General features: G+C 36.9%; 1 protein-coding gene across 3 annotated transcripts in view; it reads left to right on the top strand.

The window, feature by feature from the left end:
* The window catches only part of RFX3 (regulatory factor X3), a 119608-nt gene that overhangs the window by 53519 nt on the left and 47708 nt on the right, over nucleotides 1-18381 (top strand). For all 3 annotated transcript variants that reach the window (XM_082075706.1, XM_082075705.1, XM_082075707.1), the window contains exons 2-3: nucleotides 2446-2570; nucleotides 10496-10593. In XM_082075706.1, the coding sequence (XP_081931832.1) occupies nucleotides 2454-2570; nucleotides 10496-10593 (215 nt within the window). In that variant the 5' untranslated portion in view covers nucleotides 2446-2453. The remainder of the gene's footprint in view (nucleotides 1-2445; nucleotides 2571-10495; nucleotides 10594-18381) is intronic.

Genomic DNA, 18381 nt, shown 5'->3' with positions numbered 1-18381 from the left:
GGCTTAAACTGACCCATTTAATTGTGCTCAGAAACTGACTCGAAGTACTTTTACAGCAGGGAGGTGATTTAGGAAGCTGCTCAGCACTTAGCTTTTGATTTCCACTATTCTGCCAGCTTCTCGGTGTTTTTGTCTGGGTTATGTATGACAGCGGGTGCAGGCTTGCTCAGACAACCTGGTGCTTTTTTTTTACTTCACTTTTGAAGAAATTTTCCAAGTCAAGGGTCACAGGTTGAGGACTAAGTAAAAATGATTAATACCTTAAGGTGAAGGTACATCCCTAAGTGAGTAGACATATCCATAGGATTATTCTGATGCTTTTGAAAAATTTTTAAATTCTGAATTGGCAGAACTGTTGTTTGGACCAATCACAACAGGCCCTGCTAGAAAGTCTTTCCCCATATTTAAGTGTTGAAAAGCTGCAATAAAGTCTCTGTGGAGCCTTCTCTTCTTCATGCTGAACAACCCCAGCTCTCTCAGCCTGTCCTCACAGCAGAGCTGTTCCAGCCCTCGGATCATTTTTGTGGCCTCCTCTGGCCCCTCTCCAACAGGTCCATGTCAGTCCTGTGCTGAGGGCTCCAGAGCTGGACACAGGACTCCTGATCAGAGTAGAGGGGCAGAATCACCTCTCTTGATCTTCTGGCCACACTTTTTTCATATGCAGTCCAGGATACAATTGGCCTTTGAGGCTGCAAGCACACATTGCCAGGTCCTGTCTGTCTTTTCATCCACCAGTACCCCCAAGTCCTTCTCAGCACGGCTGCCCTCAACCCCTTCATCCCCCAGCTTGCACTGGTACCAGAGTTTGCCCTGGCCCAAGTGCAGGACGTTGCATTTTGGCCTTGTTGAACCTCATGAGGTTCATGTGGGCCCACTTCTCAACCTTGTCCAGTTCAGCAAAGTGATTCAGGGGTAGTTGGAGGGAGCGACTGCAGAATCCCAGCTTTAAATCAGATTAAACTGCTGTGGATCCTAGCCTTGAAAGGAAGGTCTGTTGTTGCAGCTGGTTCAGTTTTCAACCAAGGAGGATGTTGTATATTCTGAGAGGCTCTGCATTTTTTTTGATACAGCGATGAATTCCTCCTACTCTATGTTGTTAAGCCCGTGAATAGAAAAATTTTTGTTATGGTTTTGTCTCAAAAAATATTTTAAGGTTTTTTTTGGGGAGAGGTTGTTATTTCCTTGGGGGAGTGGGTAAAGGTGGAATTAATTAGTTTCTTCTCTGTCAGCCATATGGGTTTGTAGAGTTAAACTGAAAAATCACTCGATAGTTCATTCAGTACTTAGAGTTTTTTTTTCACATAAACCTCTTTTATTATGTATGGCAATGCTATTCATTTTTAGTCATACAAGTCCTCAGGTTGCCAAAGCATTCTGTAGCCAATATACATTAAGGGCAGTAAAATTTTTAGATCCCAGAACATTTGGTTTACAGACTAATAATTTGTATTTGCTCTGGTTCTTCACAGAAGCATACAGCCTTCTGTTTTGAAGGTACCAGGTGAACCTTCCTTATCTGGTTATTATTTTCACATGTTAATTATCCATTCCTTAAACGATTTTTTTTAAAATTTAATTCCTGATTTTGAATTAACTTTGGTTTTGGTTGGTCACCCAGTCAATTGTATTGTTATTTCTGCTGTGCAAAATGGAGGAATTTTGTAGTTCCCAGTCTATGTTTCGTGTTTAGGTAAGGTATAAGTCATCTGTGGTTGTCTTTCTGATTAAGTTTTGTTTGTAAGGCATTTTGCTTAATTCTCAAACCATTTCTGTATTCTGCGCAAATTTCTATTGTTCCCTTTAAATGTCAGGGCTCCGATGCAAGGCACTTTTCCACTGCGTGTGTATTTCTATATGGTTTTAGCGCCGAAACATTTATTCTTCTCAGATTTTAAGTACAGAGGTTGCTTTAATACTTACTACTGAAAAAGGTTATTGGAGTTGCTTTATCACTGTGACTCATTAAATGCTTTTCAGAGTTTGCTGTCCAGATTACAGGCCTTCATTCTGTGGCCTGCGACAAGTTTGACTTCGAATTTGAATGTTTAGAGTTTTTCGTGTAATTCAGTAAGCCAGAGAAAAAGCAGTTTTGAATGATGACCAGGTATTTTCAAGCTGAGAGACGATTTGCTGCTGAATTTTCTGAGTTATTCCTGAAGTGACAAAACTCAGAGAAGTGATATATATTTCTGAACATGTAGATAAAAGATATTTTGAATATAGGTAAGATAAATGTAAAGTAAAAACCCACTCGTACTAACTCATATGCTAGTAAGGGGAAAAACCTTTTGGCTCATACCAATTTTGAGATCCAAATAGAGATAAGTATCAAATTAGTGTGCTAATGGAAGTGACAAAATTAAAAAAAAAAAAAAAAAGAAGTAATGAAAGAAGAAATGCACTAACATTTTTATTTTATTTATTTTATTTCTTAATTTTATTCAGAGATCACAATGCAGACATCAGAGACTGGGTCGGATACAAGTTCGACTGTGACTTTACAGACATCTGTGGCTGGCCAGGCAGCAGTGCCCACACAAGTAGTACAGCAAGTACCGGTTCAGCAACAGGTAGGTGACCTTAAGTTTTGGGAAGATTAAAAAAAAAATCAGGAAGGTTAGTTCTTCACAATGTAGTGGAGAACTTGATTTTGTACAAGACTGCTAAATGAACTCTTTTGCTTTACTTTTATCAATTTTATTTTGCTGGAGTCAAAACAGCTGGAGAAAGGCAAGCTGTTTTCAGGATCTGTTCCTTAACTAGAGCATCTGACAAGCACCAGTAGTACACATACATGTTTCTAACTGAAGGTTATTAAGGAATTCATGTAATAGCTTGTAGAAATATAATTTATGTTACTGAACATTTACAATTTTTTGCTTTAAATAATGAATATATTTTTATATTATTTGCTATATAATTTCTCCTTTCATTTGGACATCCAAGTACAAATGTAAAAATTAAAAGTACTGTTCTTTGCATCTCTAGGCTTGACTCTCTGCAGATCTTTGCACAATGTCATGAAAGTATTTTTGATATGACAATAGGTAATTAGTGATGTGCATTTGCCAGGTAAGTAAGAAGACTTTTGTAGCAGCCAGCACTGTGCACATCTCTGCTACGTAAGACAGTCACGCACCGATGCAGCACACACAAGCTTTGAAAGGAGTGATGGCTGAATAAAATAGGGAGGAAAAAAGGAAAAGTATGGAGGTAGTGGACTGCATGTGAAAGCCATGACAGCTGTACAAGACCTTTTCGGAATACACAAATGAGCTGTCCATGTGACAGGTACTCTGGGTGACACCTGATGCCGTTTTTCACCAACAACTGACTTCACAGTTTCAGAATCAATAATATGAGAACTGAATATAGTTTACTAAATAGCATAATTTGTGCCAGTGGAGAACATTTCCCTCAATTAAATTCTTCAGCATTCATTTAGTTCTAAAATTCCAGGTGGTGCATTTTTATATATGTATTCCACAGCCATGTACCTTTCACTGATATTTGTTTCCAGATGTACAGACTCAATTTATAGTGCCTCATAGTTCCATTACTATTATTTCTGCTTGTATCTTCATGTATCTTTTAGGATTCATGCTTTTTTTTTAAAAAAAAAACTGATTCAGAAAAGCATTGAATTTCGACTCGTAAAATTGTATATAAATGTTTTTGTGTGTTTGCTTAGAATTCACCACTTGTGCAACAAGAATTTTTTGAAGTATTTTCTCCTGAGTTCAGACCGTTAAATAATTCTCTCAGAGGCTTCTGAATACTATGTTAGTTTTTAATTGAAGCTTCCATGATGCTTGAACATAGCTAACCATTGTAGATTTTGGCTGGTTAACTCTTTTATTAGGTTTGTGAAGCGCAAGACTATTCTTCTTTGTGAAATAAGATCTGGATAATTTGTGTGATTTTTATATTATTTCATGGTGACAGATGTTTAATAGATGTAGTTCATGTGATCTCTTCTTTGTTATTCCTTTATTTCATCTTTTCAGCTAAAATATGGCAATTTGGTAGTGCTACACAGTTGCTTATTTTAAGCAAACAGGATATACATACTATGGTCTAATATTACATGCTGAATTTTATCCATATGAAGTACTTAAGCAGTATGAGGGTTTGAAGATTAGGAAGCAATTAGTGGCACATAGAACACTTTATAGTGTTGCAATTCTAACCATTGGATTGATTGAATTGTAAAGGTAGGGTCTCCCATGCATTTCTGTTCTCATTTTATTGTAAGCAAATGAAGAATGAGCAGGGCTTTGGTGTTCATACACTTTGCTTCTGCAAAGTTTCTACCTTTCTGAAAACTTCTAGAATAGAATTGGCTCCTTATTTTCCCACATAAATGATACATTAATCTTTGGCACTGACTGTATCTTTTCTGAAGTTATTCCAGTTATCTTCTATTAATGTAATACTCGTCTCAAAACACAGAAGTCCAGGAGTAGTTTGCAATTTTTTCCTGCTTGATTATACCTTAATGAGAAAAGGAAACTGATTTTTTTTTTAAATTGTTGCAATGTCTATGTAGAACTGTCCCTGATCAATTTTACACACATCTCCTTTAGTACTGCTGCTTTTGAGTATTCACTCCGTCATTATTTTGGATTATTTTTCTCTGTGGAGATATTAGATTCTATTTTTCCACTTGACTCTTTTAACACTTGCTGTAAGGATTGGCACAATGTTTCAGAAAGGAAAGCTAAGGGATCAACCCAGTCAAGGAAAAGGAGTTTCTCCAAAATTTTGCAGGGATTGAAGATGTAGCAAGGATGTTTGGAAATCCAGTACAGACTGTATTGCAGTGATTAAAACATGGTATGGGTGGAAGATTTGTGTAGAGAGAAGCTACATTATGGAAGTGGATGTGAGGTGAGAAGAAAAGGAAGAGTAAAGATGTAAATGTGATGTGTCAGCAGGAAATGCAATGAAGAATGTAGGTGGGGTAGGTAATTTGAACTGTAGGGTTAAAAAAAGAGTATCAAACGCAAACACAATCATTGTGTTGAAGAAATTTTAGGTATGCTCTGCCCTGAGGAATTATTTGTCTACAGATAGCATTTGCTTAAAGTTAATTTTAGCTTTATGTACATTTGACAGGAAAATTATAGAAAGACTTTTAATTTCATAAAGTCATACTTTCATTGGCAGAGTGAGTGCTTATTATTTCTGCAGATTTGAAGTTACCAGTGTTGAAATTTGGAGGAAAGGTTTTAGGTGCATAGTATATGAGATATCGTTTGGGTTTTTTCCTATGGTTTTTAAGACGTATACTTAATACTGTCAGCTGTATCCAAAATAAGTGCAACAATTGGTGTAGCTGAAACGTCTGTATTATGTTTACAGTAATGTATTAGTACTTGTAGTGAATAATTCTGAATAAATGGAAGGATGGACTAAGAGCCTTTTTCGTACAACTGTTTGTACTGAAGCATCCTGTCTTTTGAGCAAACAGCGAAATAGTAACTTTTGATATTTTCAGCTAAAACAATTCCCTAATTTGCATATAACTAGTATAAATATTGAGCTCATGAAACTCTGCTGTGATACTCCAGAAATAGGAAAAAAGAAAAGTACCTTTGGTGGAAACTTCGGCTTCCCATCTGGTAAAAGCGGCACTGTGGCAGCTGGTTTCATGCAGCGCAGCAGCTGTCACTGTTGAGTTGGGATAGAGGGGAATGGTAAGGGGACAAAAAGCAACAAAAGTAAAGCCGAAAAGGCTGGAGTTTAATCAAATTCAGTTTTAATAGCCTGAGGAATTTTCTTAGTCTTTTGCTTCCCCCGATACAGGAATTTTTCACTGATGTAGCATAGTTTTTTCAACAGGCGTTTTTTACCACAGTGCAGTAAGCTTCTGAGGATCCAAAATTACCTTCATTTTGCAGTTTATACCAGGCAGTGTGGAAGGATTGGAGAAATAAAACTGCAAATATAATCTATTTTATGAAAGTATATCCATGCATCAGAAGTTGAACAAAGCGTTTCTGCATATTTACCATACATCATGGCCATTGCATTCACAAAGCATTGTATCATTAACTGGAGATACAGACTTCTGCTGATCAAAATTGCTCTTAATGCAAAATCATGTTTAGCATATGAAAAGCATAATCATGAACTGGCATTAGCCTTTATATAAATATGAATGTGCTTAGAATATTACAGCATGTGCTATTTATATGTTGGTTGCCGAAAGTAATCCAGACTAATGAACATACAAAAATTATTTTTATCTCTGAGAACAGAAAACTATGCACATTCAAGTTGTTTGCTTAGGCACTGTGGATAATTACATGTTCTTTTTTAAATGGCATTTTAAAATCCTTACATATTTTGCCCTATTGTTCTACTCTTTGCTTAGTAGTACTTTAAGCATAAGCAGTTTTTATTGGAAATCAAAATTGTCTCTTAAATTTTGTTTTTATTCCTCAGTGTAATTTCTCTATTTCAGTATGCTTTTATGGACTTCTGTTGGCAAACTCATAGATACAATGTAACTTAGTCCCTCATTTGTTCCTTTGAGGTACTGTAATTAACGATATAATTTGTTTTCCTTTTTTTTCCCCCTTGAACTGGTAGTTATAATTACATATGTATTTTGAAATAAGTTTTCATTAGCCTCTTGTTCTCCTGGAACATTTCAGATGCTTACTTCTAATCTTAGTTCAGTTACTTATTTCAGGCTAGAATCACTGAAGCAAAAGGAGTGAAAGATCTTCTGTCTGACCCTACTTAACTCATTATTTCCTATACAAGTCAGTTAATTTTCTGCTTTATAGCCAGACAGTAGTAACAATTACCATGACTAGCTCACCAGTCCACCCTGATGAACCATAACATTTCTGAACTTGCCTATTGTCACTTTTTAATAAATATTTCATTGTGTTCTCTGTTTTCCACTGAACTATTTGATTCTTGGAGTACTTTTAAATACAAGAATGCCATTTAGGTTTAGATCTCTATTGAATATTCTTTCTATGATCTCTAATTTCTGCTCTGCCACAGAATCTGAAGAACATAGCTGATACAATTCCTTTAACAGCTTAAGAAAAGGTACAAGAAAAAGATAAATAGAAAAGAAGAATTTTTTATTCCACAAAAGCTATGTTTGGTGGTCTTTTGGTTCCTCATAAACAACCTATTCACAAATAATTTTGTGCTTTTAGAAAGTAGATATATGCATTTCATTTCTTCCTGTTGTTGAAGATTAAAAATATAATCCAGACGCACTAGATTTCTCATGAAAACATTTTTCCCAAAGTGCAATAAAATAGGGAATAAAATTAGTATTGGAGATATATAACAAAGATTTTCAGCATGGCAGAATTTTTGTTAACAAGTCCATCGTAAAGGCTACTCACTTATTTTATAATTCTTTGAAATGAAAAATACCTCTAACTTTCTCTACTTTAAGGTTGCTATGTACATTGCAATATGATGTAGTGACTAAAGCTTTCTTGGTCCCATAATCAATTTAAGTATAGCAGTACTGAGTGTCTGAGAAGCTGAAGCAAAATAACTTCTTTAATAAACTGTCTTTTTTATTACCTTATTAGGGAAAAACTAACCTAATACAGTGACCCTTTTGTATTGAACTTCATTGTGAAAATTTAAAGGAAAAACATTTTGATCTACAGATGTAGAAAAGATGTTTTAATAGCAGTGTAGTGTACCCATTCTTAAATGCTGATTTAAAAAACAAGTTTCTTTGTTTACTCAAACAGTAATGACTTATCTAGTAGTGCTACATAGTAGGCTACTAAAGAGTTTTTATAAAATTTGTTGAAAATTTGAAATTAATCCATGAAAAATTGAATTTTACCAATTTTTGATATTTTGTTTTATGGTTAATTGTTTTTTGTTGTTGTTCCAAGTCAGAATATTGGAATTTTTTCGTTTCCTGTCCCATAGACACTGAGCTTTGATATACTATGTACCACTTTGTCACTGCAGTATCCTCTCAATTCTATAGTAAAGGTGTTGCACTGTGCTGATCTGTTGTTTTTGAAATGGTAGCAGCTTGTATCCAAGAATAATGGGAGAATATAATACCTTTTATAGAATGGGAGTGTGACCTGCATTTACTGATAGGAAGTTTTTAATGTTGTGTTTGTACATACTGTAGAGTTCCATTTTATCAGTATGCAGGTTACAGGGACAAAAATCACATTTCCTTTATTAATAGAAAAATGGTGTGGGGTTTTATATAGGGATTAAGACATATCCAGTGTGTGTGAATAGGGAACAAAGTGCATGTTGTGAGAGGCTGGACAAGAACATGGAATTCATACTGACAGCAGCATCATCTCCGCAATGTTTCCCCAGCTATGCTACTAGATCAGAAAAAATGAGCATATCCATCACATGGCAGGTGACAGATGACTGGTTTTAAAAACAAAGCCTGCTTTCAAGATGTTTTCTCACTGTATAGGTTAAGTAGATCAGTTTGGTGTTCTGTAATATACTTATCAACAATGACTCCCCTTCTCCTGTTGGTTAAAGGTCATAGAACTTGACTTACTCAAGAGGAATAAATACTTCTAGAGTCAAACTTAAAAACCTATAATAATATGTTGAATATGTGCTTTACTGTGAAGCATATATGCATTTTAGCCAATAATTGCGTGAGTACATAATTTTGTCACAGATTGGCAAATGTGAATATTGAGAGACACTAATTAATTGCAAGCTTGCAGGCGTAACTTTCTTATAGTGGATTTGGGTCAAGCTCATTCCATCAAATTATAATTAGTTTAAGTTATGAAGTCAAAGGTGATGGAAATAGAAGTAGTTTAATTCTTTGAAAGAAAGTTTGCACAGTACAGCTATTTATGGTTTTTAATTCAAAAAAATGTTCTGAAGCCTAGTAACGTGCATAATTTGGATCAGAGTGTTTTGTGTTGACTTTGAGAACTGAATCTTTAAGTTAAATATCTAAATATTATTAGGAGAGGAAATGTACACAGCAGTAACATACCTTATTAATTAGAAAACATCTTTAATTTTTTTTTTTGAGGTTGAGAAATAGTATTTGAGGTATATTTGTCAATGTATATAATGTTTCATATAGGAAATCAACAAACCTTGGATTTTAATAGATATTTTAACCATCGTGTTGTGTCTCATTGCTGTTAATAGGCAGAAACATTTGATTTTTTAACATGGTAGTATAGCTGCACTCAAAACCTTGAGTATTTTATGTTTTTCAGAATTCATGTTTTCATGTCAACCTAAGGTAAGGTTTCTGTGAAAATCTAGGTTTTCCTTTCACAGTCTCAGACAGTGCTATGAAAGACTGGCAAAACTGTGCTTATTTACAGAACTTTTAAAAATACAGCAGAGTTGAATGTATTAGGGTATTCTCTAAGAGCTCTTGGTGATGATCCATCAAATGCAGGAAACCCAGATTCACCTGGGATTATGTTGTTTGCAGTCCTTAGGACCAACTGGATCACGCTGAATTTGCCTCATAATAAAATATCTGAGAAGAATAAGTTACTTAAAAGTAATTTATATTAAATCTGTTTACTAAATTTGTACACTTTCTTTATCCAGTTCCTTAGGTAAAATTGTGCCAGTCTGTGAAGTCTCTAAGTCCTTTTGCGTCTTTTAGATTCTGGATAGCTCTTGAATCAAAATATGGCTTTTCTAAATGATTACAGGTGTAAAATATGGAATTCTTAATCCTTAATGTGGTAGAAGTCAAAAAATGAAAACTGGAGAGGAACTTTGCATAATAAGGAGCTTCCCTACGTAGTATGTGACCCGTGGGAACTGATCTGTGTTGATGTGATTTTACAAAACAGGCACTCTGTCTCAGCAGTGTCTGTGAATATAATCCGTGCCTTACTGTCTGTTGCTTAGCTCATTGACGTAAACCCGATTCTGTCAGAGTTTGTCATAGCAGATTAAATTCTGGAACAGGGATACTCTGATGGCTTTAATGCGTAATTCTACATTGGGTCAAAGCATTACTGGGAAAAAAACTAGTATCACTGTAGTTTAACGCCAGTTAAACAAGAGCTAAACCATCTTAATGTGAACCTTTATTTCTAAACTTACTGCAACACACTTGAGCTGTGATTTTAAGGTTTGTACTTTTCAGGGCTGAAATGGAATAAGAAAAGGCATACATATGGCCAAATACTACTTTCTTCCATAGTATATGTAATTCTTCAGCTTGGTGCAAAGCATAGTTACACTTCATTTCATTTTTATTACCCTTTCCTGTTATTTCTGTCTTTGGCACTGAAGGTGTGCATGCTCCATGAGCATGCATCTTCAATGTTAGGGCTCCATTTAACAGACTAACAGCACAAATATTGTGTAAGAACAGTAACTATCTTTGCTGTCGTTATAACATACCTTTAGTAATCATGAGAACAGAGAAATCCCATGTTGTTTTGAAGCCATTAGGTGCACTGAAGCATGGGTCCTTCTTTACAATATCCCGAATTTCTGGTGTTCTTGTTTTCAGGTTCAGCAAGTACAGACTGTGCAACAGGTACAGCATGTCTACCCAGCCCAGGTTCAGTATGTGGAGGGAAGTGACACAGTCTACACGAATGGAGCTATGTAAGTTGGCAAATGATTGAAATTTGAATGTTTGTTAAAATGTGAAGTAAAATATATGTTTTCACTTAGAAATAAAAACTATTCAATTGGAGCTCTGTTTTTTAGAATTTTTTTTTTTTTTTTTTTTATGAGAAGCTGAACTCATGCTATTTTTATTAAGGCAGAACTCTTTCATGTGAATAAAGTTTTTGTGATTGTTTTAGTTGAATTTACATGAAATTACATATACAGTGTAATGTTGTTTGAAAAAGTGCTTTTCAGTTTATGTGTAGGTTCTGTGCATAGGACATACTGTGTAACTTCTGTCCTCAGGACAGAAGGCAGGGCTTCTGTCTTCCTGGCTGCAGTTCTAGTGGCAAATGCATAGAAAGGTGCAACAGCTGTCATTTTTATTTAAAGAAAGTAGCAATGTGATTTCATGCCTGTGTTTAATGAAATAAGTATTTTTTTCCAAAGGAACGAGGAAAGGCAAAAGAGAGTAACATTGTCTCCTGCTGCTTCTTTAGCCTCTTTTCTACATATTATTGTGTATTTCCTGCTTTCCTGAGCATGCTTTTCCATCTTCAAGTTCCTTTCTCCAATACACAAGCTGAAAAACATAGAATAACCTAGGTTTGATGGGACCCCTGGAGGTTACCTCGTCTAATCCCTGGTTTGGCGTAGCATCAAACATCAAAGTAGGATCATGTTCCTTGGGAAGGAGCTTCTCTGCCTCTTTTTTCATTCACCTACCTTTTGCCATTTTTTCTGTGTTACTGGCTTTGGCAAGAAGTACGATTTTGAAAACTTCTTCATTGTCTGAGGTTCTTATTTGTTGATGGTAATCTGAAAGTGAATCAGAAGAGCAGTATTATTTGGATCAGAAACTTCTGATGTTAGAACTGGCCACATTCTTTGGTCATCACTACTAGCATATTGTGTTTAATTCATTTTTCACATACTGCCTTCTCTGTTTTCTTCTCACTTGTAAATCCCAAACAATTGGTCTTAAATATGCATTAGATTTTCCTGTTGTACTGGTTTTGGCTGGGATACAGTTCATTTTCTTCATAGTACATGTTCTGGTGCTATGTTTTGGGATTGTGCTGCAAACAGTGCTGTTGACACAGGGATGTTTAGTTACTGCTGAGCAGAGTTTACACAGGGCCAAGGCCTTTTCTGCTTCTCAGACTGCCCCGCCAGTGAGTAGGCTGGAGGTGCACAAGAAGTTTGGAGGGGACACAGCCAGGACAGCTGACCCCAACTGACCAAAAATATCCCAGACCATGTGACATTGTGCTCATCAATGAAAGCAGGGGGAAGAAGAAGGGGCGAGATTTAGAGACATGGCGATTGTCTTTCCAAGTTACTGTTATGCACGATGAAGCCGTGCTGTCCTGGAGATGGCTGAACACCTACCTGTCGTTGGGAGGTAGTGAATGAATTCCGTATTTTGCTGTGCTCATATGCACAGCTTTTGCTTTACTTACTAAACTGTCTTTATATCAATGCACTTTTACCTTCTGATTCTTCCCCCATCCCATCATGGGGAACAAAGCAAGTGGCTGTGAGGGACTTCATTGCTGACTGAAGTTAAACTATGACAGTCCTTTTTGGCAACCATCATGGGACTATAGTCCCTGGCTGTGCTGTAAAGCTTATTTTTTCGCGTTGTCCTCTCCAGACTGGCCCAAGTGCTATGGCATGAGCTATCTTCCAGGAGACTAAGGTGCCAGGCCATCGCACCCACCCAATCCAGTAAACCCAGTTGTGCCTTTCCTCCTCCTGGCCAAAAGGCAGGGCCCCTTTATTCTTGGTCAGAGTATTCATTACTTGATTTTTGTAACTGCAAAAAAAGCCAAACATGGTCCTTAGCGTGTACAGCAAAAAAAGGAGTATGGCAAATATTAGGGCTGTGTTTCCACCTCTGCGGCAGTCAATTCCAGGTGCACTAGATACCCCTCCAGGTGAAAGCAAACCATGACCTGCACTCTGATGTTAAAGGGATCAGGAAGAACATGTTACAGGTATCAGTTGTAGAAGACTGCTTGGCTGTCTTTGACTCCAGTTCGTACTGGAGTTCTAGCATGTGCTGTACAGCAACACTCCGCAGGAGTATGACTTCATTGCAACCATGATAGTCCACTGTTAGCCTCCAAAATAAATCATTCTTAAATAGGCTATTATTCAAGTTTCTCTTTTCATTTATCACTTGTAAATTCTTATGTGAGCTGTTGGCACATGCACTTTTGGCAGTGTATGAGTCGTCCAATAGATGACTGTGTAGAGTCCTTGCAAAAAACAGAACCAGATGTTACTGACTGCTTAGTACAAACCTTTACATTTCCATTATTTTATTCTGTTTCTGTATCTGAATCCCTCTGTCAGTTTCTGCAAAATCAATCAATGGGATATAAAAGACTTCCTTAACACAATCACAAAGCTCTCCTTAGGAAGTAAGCCTAATCCAGATCGTCTTTCCCTCCTATAGAAGAAGAATTAAACCTATGTTGTTGTGAAAAACAGCATTGTGAACAGCCAATTTGTTATTCAATACTTTTAGGAACATTAACCTTTCTAAAGATTTTTATTTCATTCATGGAGAACAGGACCAGTCTGGTTCTGCTCAGAATTTTAAAAGATTATATATTGTGAAACACCTTTTCACACATGCACTTATACTCCAGATTAAGAATGGAAGAATGTAATATTTGTAAATTAGAGTTACTGAATATATGTATGACATGTTATAATGCCATTTATTTGATAGGTGAAGCTAATGGCTAGCTTTCTTCAGAGATTAAAGATTTGTTTTTCTGTTTGCTGATTTTATGATTACCTAGGATCTGGGTTTTGTTTCTCCTCTTCTTGTTTTGCCACTGGCTTAGCTTGGTCAGAGCTGTATCAATATGTGAGTGACATTTCAGAGTATTTGGAATTGAACAAAAAACTTACCATATCCCTAAACGAAGCTGGCATAGACTGTGTCAAGTTCTGCTGTCACAGAAAACACAGAGATGAGCCTCTCTTGTTCTAAAATATTTACGCAAGTGTTCAGATTGCAGGTTTGGTTTTTTTTTTAATTCTTCATACTGAAATCTGTGAAAGAAGAGCCTTGTGGATCCTGAAAGATTCACAAGAGTGTGTTATGGCCAGTTTGACCACTTACTCCCACTCTGGAAATTGTTTCAGAAAATCACCTGTTTCAGAAAATAGGATTAGGTTTGTAAAGGATGCAACTGATTAGAGTGATTGATCACTGGTTTGTCTTTTGGGTTGTCTTCCTGTGGTTATATGTTTTATTTATTTTACGACCATGCTAAATCAAAGTCTTAATTCTAACTCAAAATCAGATATAGGATGATTTCATAGTCTATCAAGTAGCAGTACTGCTCTAGCAATGGAATACGAAGTTTGCAACCCATAGTTAGGGTGAAGACATTAAATCTGTGTACAGGCATCTCTGGAATAGATGTTACAGCATGTCTGATGAAAGAATTATTCTTTGTTTCAAAATAAGGCTCTTGTAAACTAGCATAGATAGCAACAAAAGATGCAGCAAGAATATATAGGAGGAAAGAGTTATCTGATTCTTTTGATTCTAAAGATAAGTAAGTAAGTGCTTCCCACGCATTTTATATCATGATTTGTCTATGCTTAAACGTTATTTGGTTTTATTATAATTGGAGGCATAATGATAATACAATGGGTGTAACCTACAACTTGTCACATACATTGTATGAGAATATTTGAATTATATTATCTACAATTGTGTCTGCTTAATAACAATTTTTCTTGTCAAGCATGTCACTCTATTGTGAAACAAAAGTGCTTTGTTGTTGTGATGACATGTACAGACTTACCTGGCAGCTTAGAATAGAGAAAGAATATCATGGCTGCACCCATATTAAGAAGCCATGTGAGTCCACTATACTGGACATGACCTTTCTTCTTACCATTTGCCTGATAATTCTGGTTTGGCAAAGAGGATTTTAATTGCTGGGATTGTCCAAGAATTGCTGCTGTGTCCAAACCTAATTCTTAACCAGTGTATTGTACTGCAAAAGCTGTGTTTTACATGGGCAAAACACACCTTCTATGCAAAAGTAAGAATTTATTATTACTCTAATTGAAATCTTAACGGTCAAACCGAAGAAATACTATCAATACAGTTAAAGTTATTTTCCTCATACTTCCTAGTATCCATCCCTTTTTCCCTGGTGTTATGCTTACCCTTTTACCTGCTGCATACAGGGTCAACGGCTTCCATCTGAGAAAGTGTTACAGTGAGTTACCATCACCATAGGTCTTATGCTTGGAGAAGTATAATAGGTGGTGCGGGGCTCTCTGCTCACACTGGGTCCACTTGCAGTGATTTTTAATATGTTTTCTAGCCCAGTCTACAAATTATTCATTCTTCATTGGTTTCCATTTCAATATTACAGCTGAATTTACTATATATGGTGTGTTTTACAATTGCTGGATGCTTCTTGAATACTGGCATCCCATACCCGTGATCCTCTTTGCTACATTTTTAGTCTATGTTCATGGATTGTTTATCCTATCGCAGCCAAGCTGAAATGGAAACATATTAAGTGACCTTTGTCTGGTTGTTCAACAATTACTGTTACAGATAAGCTAGAACAAAGCTTTAGGCTAGCACAGACAAGTCTAGACAAAGGAAGCCTGACAAGCCCAAGTCTTGAGGTCTTGCAGATTTAGTACAACCCTTGTGACATGTTCCTAACAGTGTCAATAGCATATTTCTTGGAATATAGGTGTGCAGTACTTCATGAGACTTTTTAGAAGTCTGTAGCTAGGGTTTCCTCATCTGTCTAACTTACAGGTCCTGAGAATATTATTTTTAAGATTTCTCCTCTTTTTTTAATTTACTTTGTTCCCTGGTTCATGGGATTTTCCTGCAGTTGTGCATTATGTGTGTGTGGCAGGATGCAAATCCCCCTCTCTCCCCCTCCCTCCTTCATCATGGAAGGAGTAGACACATCTCCCTCTCTCTCTGCTGCTTGAGGCTAACAGCTTCTTTTGTTTGGCCCCAGAGCCCCTGGCCAGGGCCGTTAGGAGAAGGGAGCGCCGAGGCGCCAGTGAGCTGCTGGGCACCTGCGGCCAGTGTGGGGGATGTTTGGAAGCTTCAGGGGCACCCACAGCCATTGTGGGGGTGCAGAGAAGCTTCTGGAATGCCTACAGTCAGATCTGATCAGCCAGTATAAAAACGGGACTCTCGTCAAGACTCCCCTATTGTCGTGGGTCTCTCGGAGCAGGAGCGAGATGCAGCTGCCGAGAGCCCCCCGCGGGAAGGAGACTCCGCTTCTCTTGACGCCATGTGTGTGAGTAAAACTTCTCCTCGCAGGACTGTGAGTGTATTTATACTTTCCATGCACATTTGCACGTGTAACTTTCCGTGCTCAATACGAGCACGTGTATAAATTATTTCCTCGCACAACTGTGAGTGTGTTTTCCTCCCGTGCTCCCACATAAGCACGTGTAATATTCCGTGCATATTTGCACGTGTATTTCTCCTCGCAGGACTGCGAGTGTATTTTAAATTTACCCTCGCACAATCGCGAGTGTACACTTTCCGTCCTCAATACGCGTACATGTATCTCTTTAAAATAATCCCACACCATGTACAGGCAAGTGTGTACTCCTCCCGGACTCAGGGACGGCTCCGGCGTTGTTTTGGTGAAACCACGTGCACACACTCTGTGGATTGCCTGTTGTATTAGTTGCTGCCCCTTAATAATTTTCCTCAACTGATATCTGAACCTGTATTTAAGTCACTTTGGAGTGCTAAAACCCTGTTTCTCACCGGTTTAATAAAAGTTGTTTTGGACCTTTTTGTCCCTTAAACTAACCTCGGGGTGCCTCTGTGACAGTGTGCTTTTATTGCTTTATTTCCACGTGGAAAAATTTTTGGACTGAGTGTTGAGAAACTTTTTTATTGATAATGAATGTCTCTTATAAACATTTACTTTAATTTTTGAATGTGGCAAATAGGATTTCTTTATATGGAAATTTCTCTGGTAAATTTTACAAGGCTTTTCCTAGATGGTATATTTTAAGTTGTGTGTATAGATAAACGTATATGTATACAGCAGGGCAATTATTCACTATTATGGTGGAAACCTTTGCATTTTTGCTCTCTACTTATACATGCATTAATTACCCTTTCTTAGTGTCGGTTTTGATCTTCGGTTTTAACAGTTCCGTTTGATAAAGGGAGACTGGTGAAAGGTAACGATGTCTTACCAGGTCTTCCATTTCTATCTTTAGATCAATTGAGAAGGCTTTTGTGAAATAAGGTTATGGCTTCTTTGGGATTTGATCTGTAATTAAAAAGCCCTGAATCAATATTCTGGTTACAGGAGTAGATTTCTTTGTGTAGAGACAGGAGATTGTATGAGACAAGGTGAGATAGATGATTCAGCCCTCTCCATTGTCACGTGTTCTGTTGGTCATTGTCAGGGTATATGTGATTCCCTTCCCCTTCCCCTTCCTCCTGGTGCTCATGAGGCACCAGCTCCAGAGGCTGCAGCAATGCACTGGCTGAGGTCAGACCTTCCCTCCGTGTCAGACAAAGGATTCCGTTCTCTCTAGTTTCTGTGAAGCTCACTATCAGTCTTAGGACTGGAGGATTATACTGAAATCTTACAGGAGCTTGAGGATATTTTTTGGACATGAAATACTTTTTTGGCTTTCATGCACAGAGGTTTTCTACCGTATTGCAATACCATAGCATTGTCATGAGCATTATCTATTTTACATATAAATGAAATTAATTTTTTTTTTTTTTTCCATCTAGTGTTTATAATATTTATATCCCGGGAAATAAACCTTGTTAATTAAGTACTGTAGAACATGAACTGTCATTACAGTGAAAAATACATACATGCCTGCCTGCTATGTGGGTAATATATAGCAAAACAGAGAAGACTAATTCTGAAGTTATTACTTGATGAGTAAGATAATAGCTATTTTGTTACCTGTTTGTTTGAATTAGAATTACAGAAAAATTTAAAAAAAAAAAAAGTCAGGGGTTTTCTTGTTTGCATTAAGATAGTTTTCTTCTACAGCCACTGTGAAGGGATGCTGGTATTTGAAGTTACCATATAAAAGGTGTACATCTTCAAGTAAAAAAAAAAAGGAGATTTGTGTGCATTTTAGCCAAGATTTGAGTTTTCCAAGTCAGTACGTACAGAGAGTGATAGGAACTCAATAGTTAATTACTTTTTTGCAAGACACAGAAGTTACTGGAATATAATTTCAACCTAAAACCTGATTTGAGATTTTTTATTTAAAGACACTCTAAATTTCTCAGTTTCCAGAAAAGGAAATAAATATGTTCAGATTTTTTTACTAAAACACAGAGTGGTGGAGAAATCTTGCAGCAAGGCACACATTTCTAAGAAATTCATAAAACCAGTGTAATTCTGTAGATGATGTTTTCTGGGCAAATATAATTATGGGAAAGGTAAGTCTGTCCCATCAACTATTTGCCCCCCAAAAATCTGGGGCTGTGATCAGCCTATGTAAATTACTGAGACGTGATGGCATGGCAGGAACACTGATTTATAGTAGTCAATAGAACAGATTGTTGAGATTTACATAGAAGCAAATCATAAGTGCAGGTGGGAATAAATGATTTCCCATGTGTGCATGTGCGCACTGAAAACTAAGGGGGGACAACAGCATGTTTTACTCTTTCTATACCATTGCTTTTATTTGTCTTCTTTCTTCAAACTGTCAGTGTCTTTGAAGGAACAAAAGTGTCTTTGAAAGTGAAGTTTGGTA

The sequence above is a fragment of the Streptopelia decaocto genome (genome assembly GCF_964273445.1).
Source record: "Streptopelia decaocto genome assembly, chromosome: Z".
Lineage (NCBI taxonomy): Eukaryota > Metazoa > Chordata > Aves > Columbiformes > Columbidae > Streptopelia > Streptopelia decaocto.
This window is presented reverse-complemented; position numbering and strand designations above follow the sequence as displayed.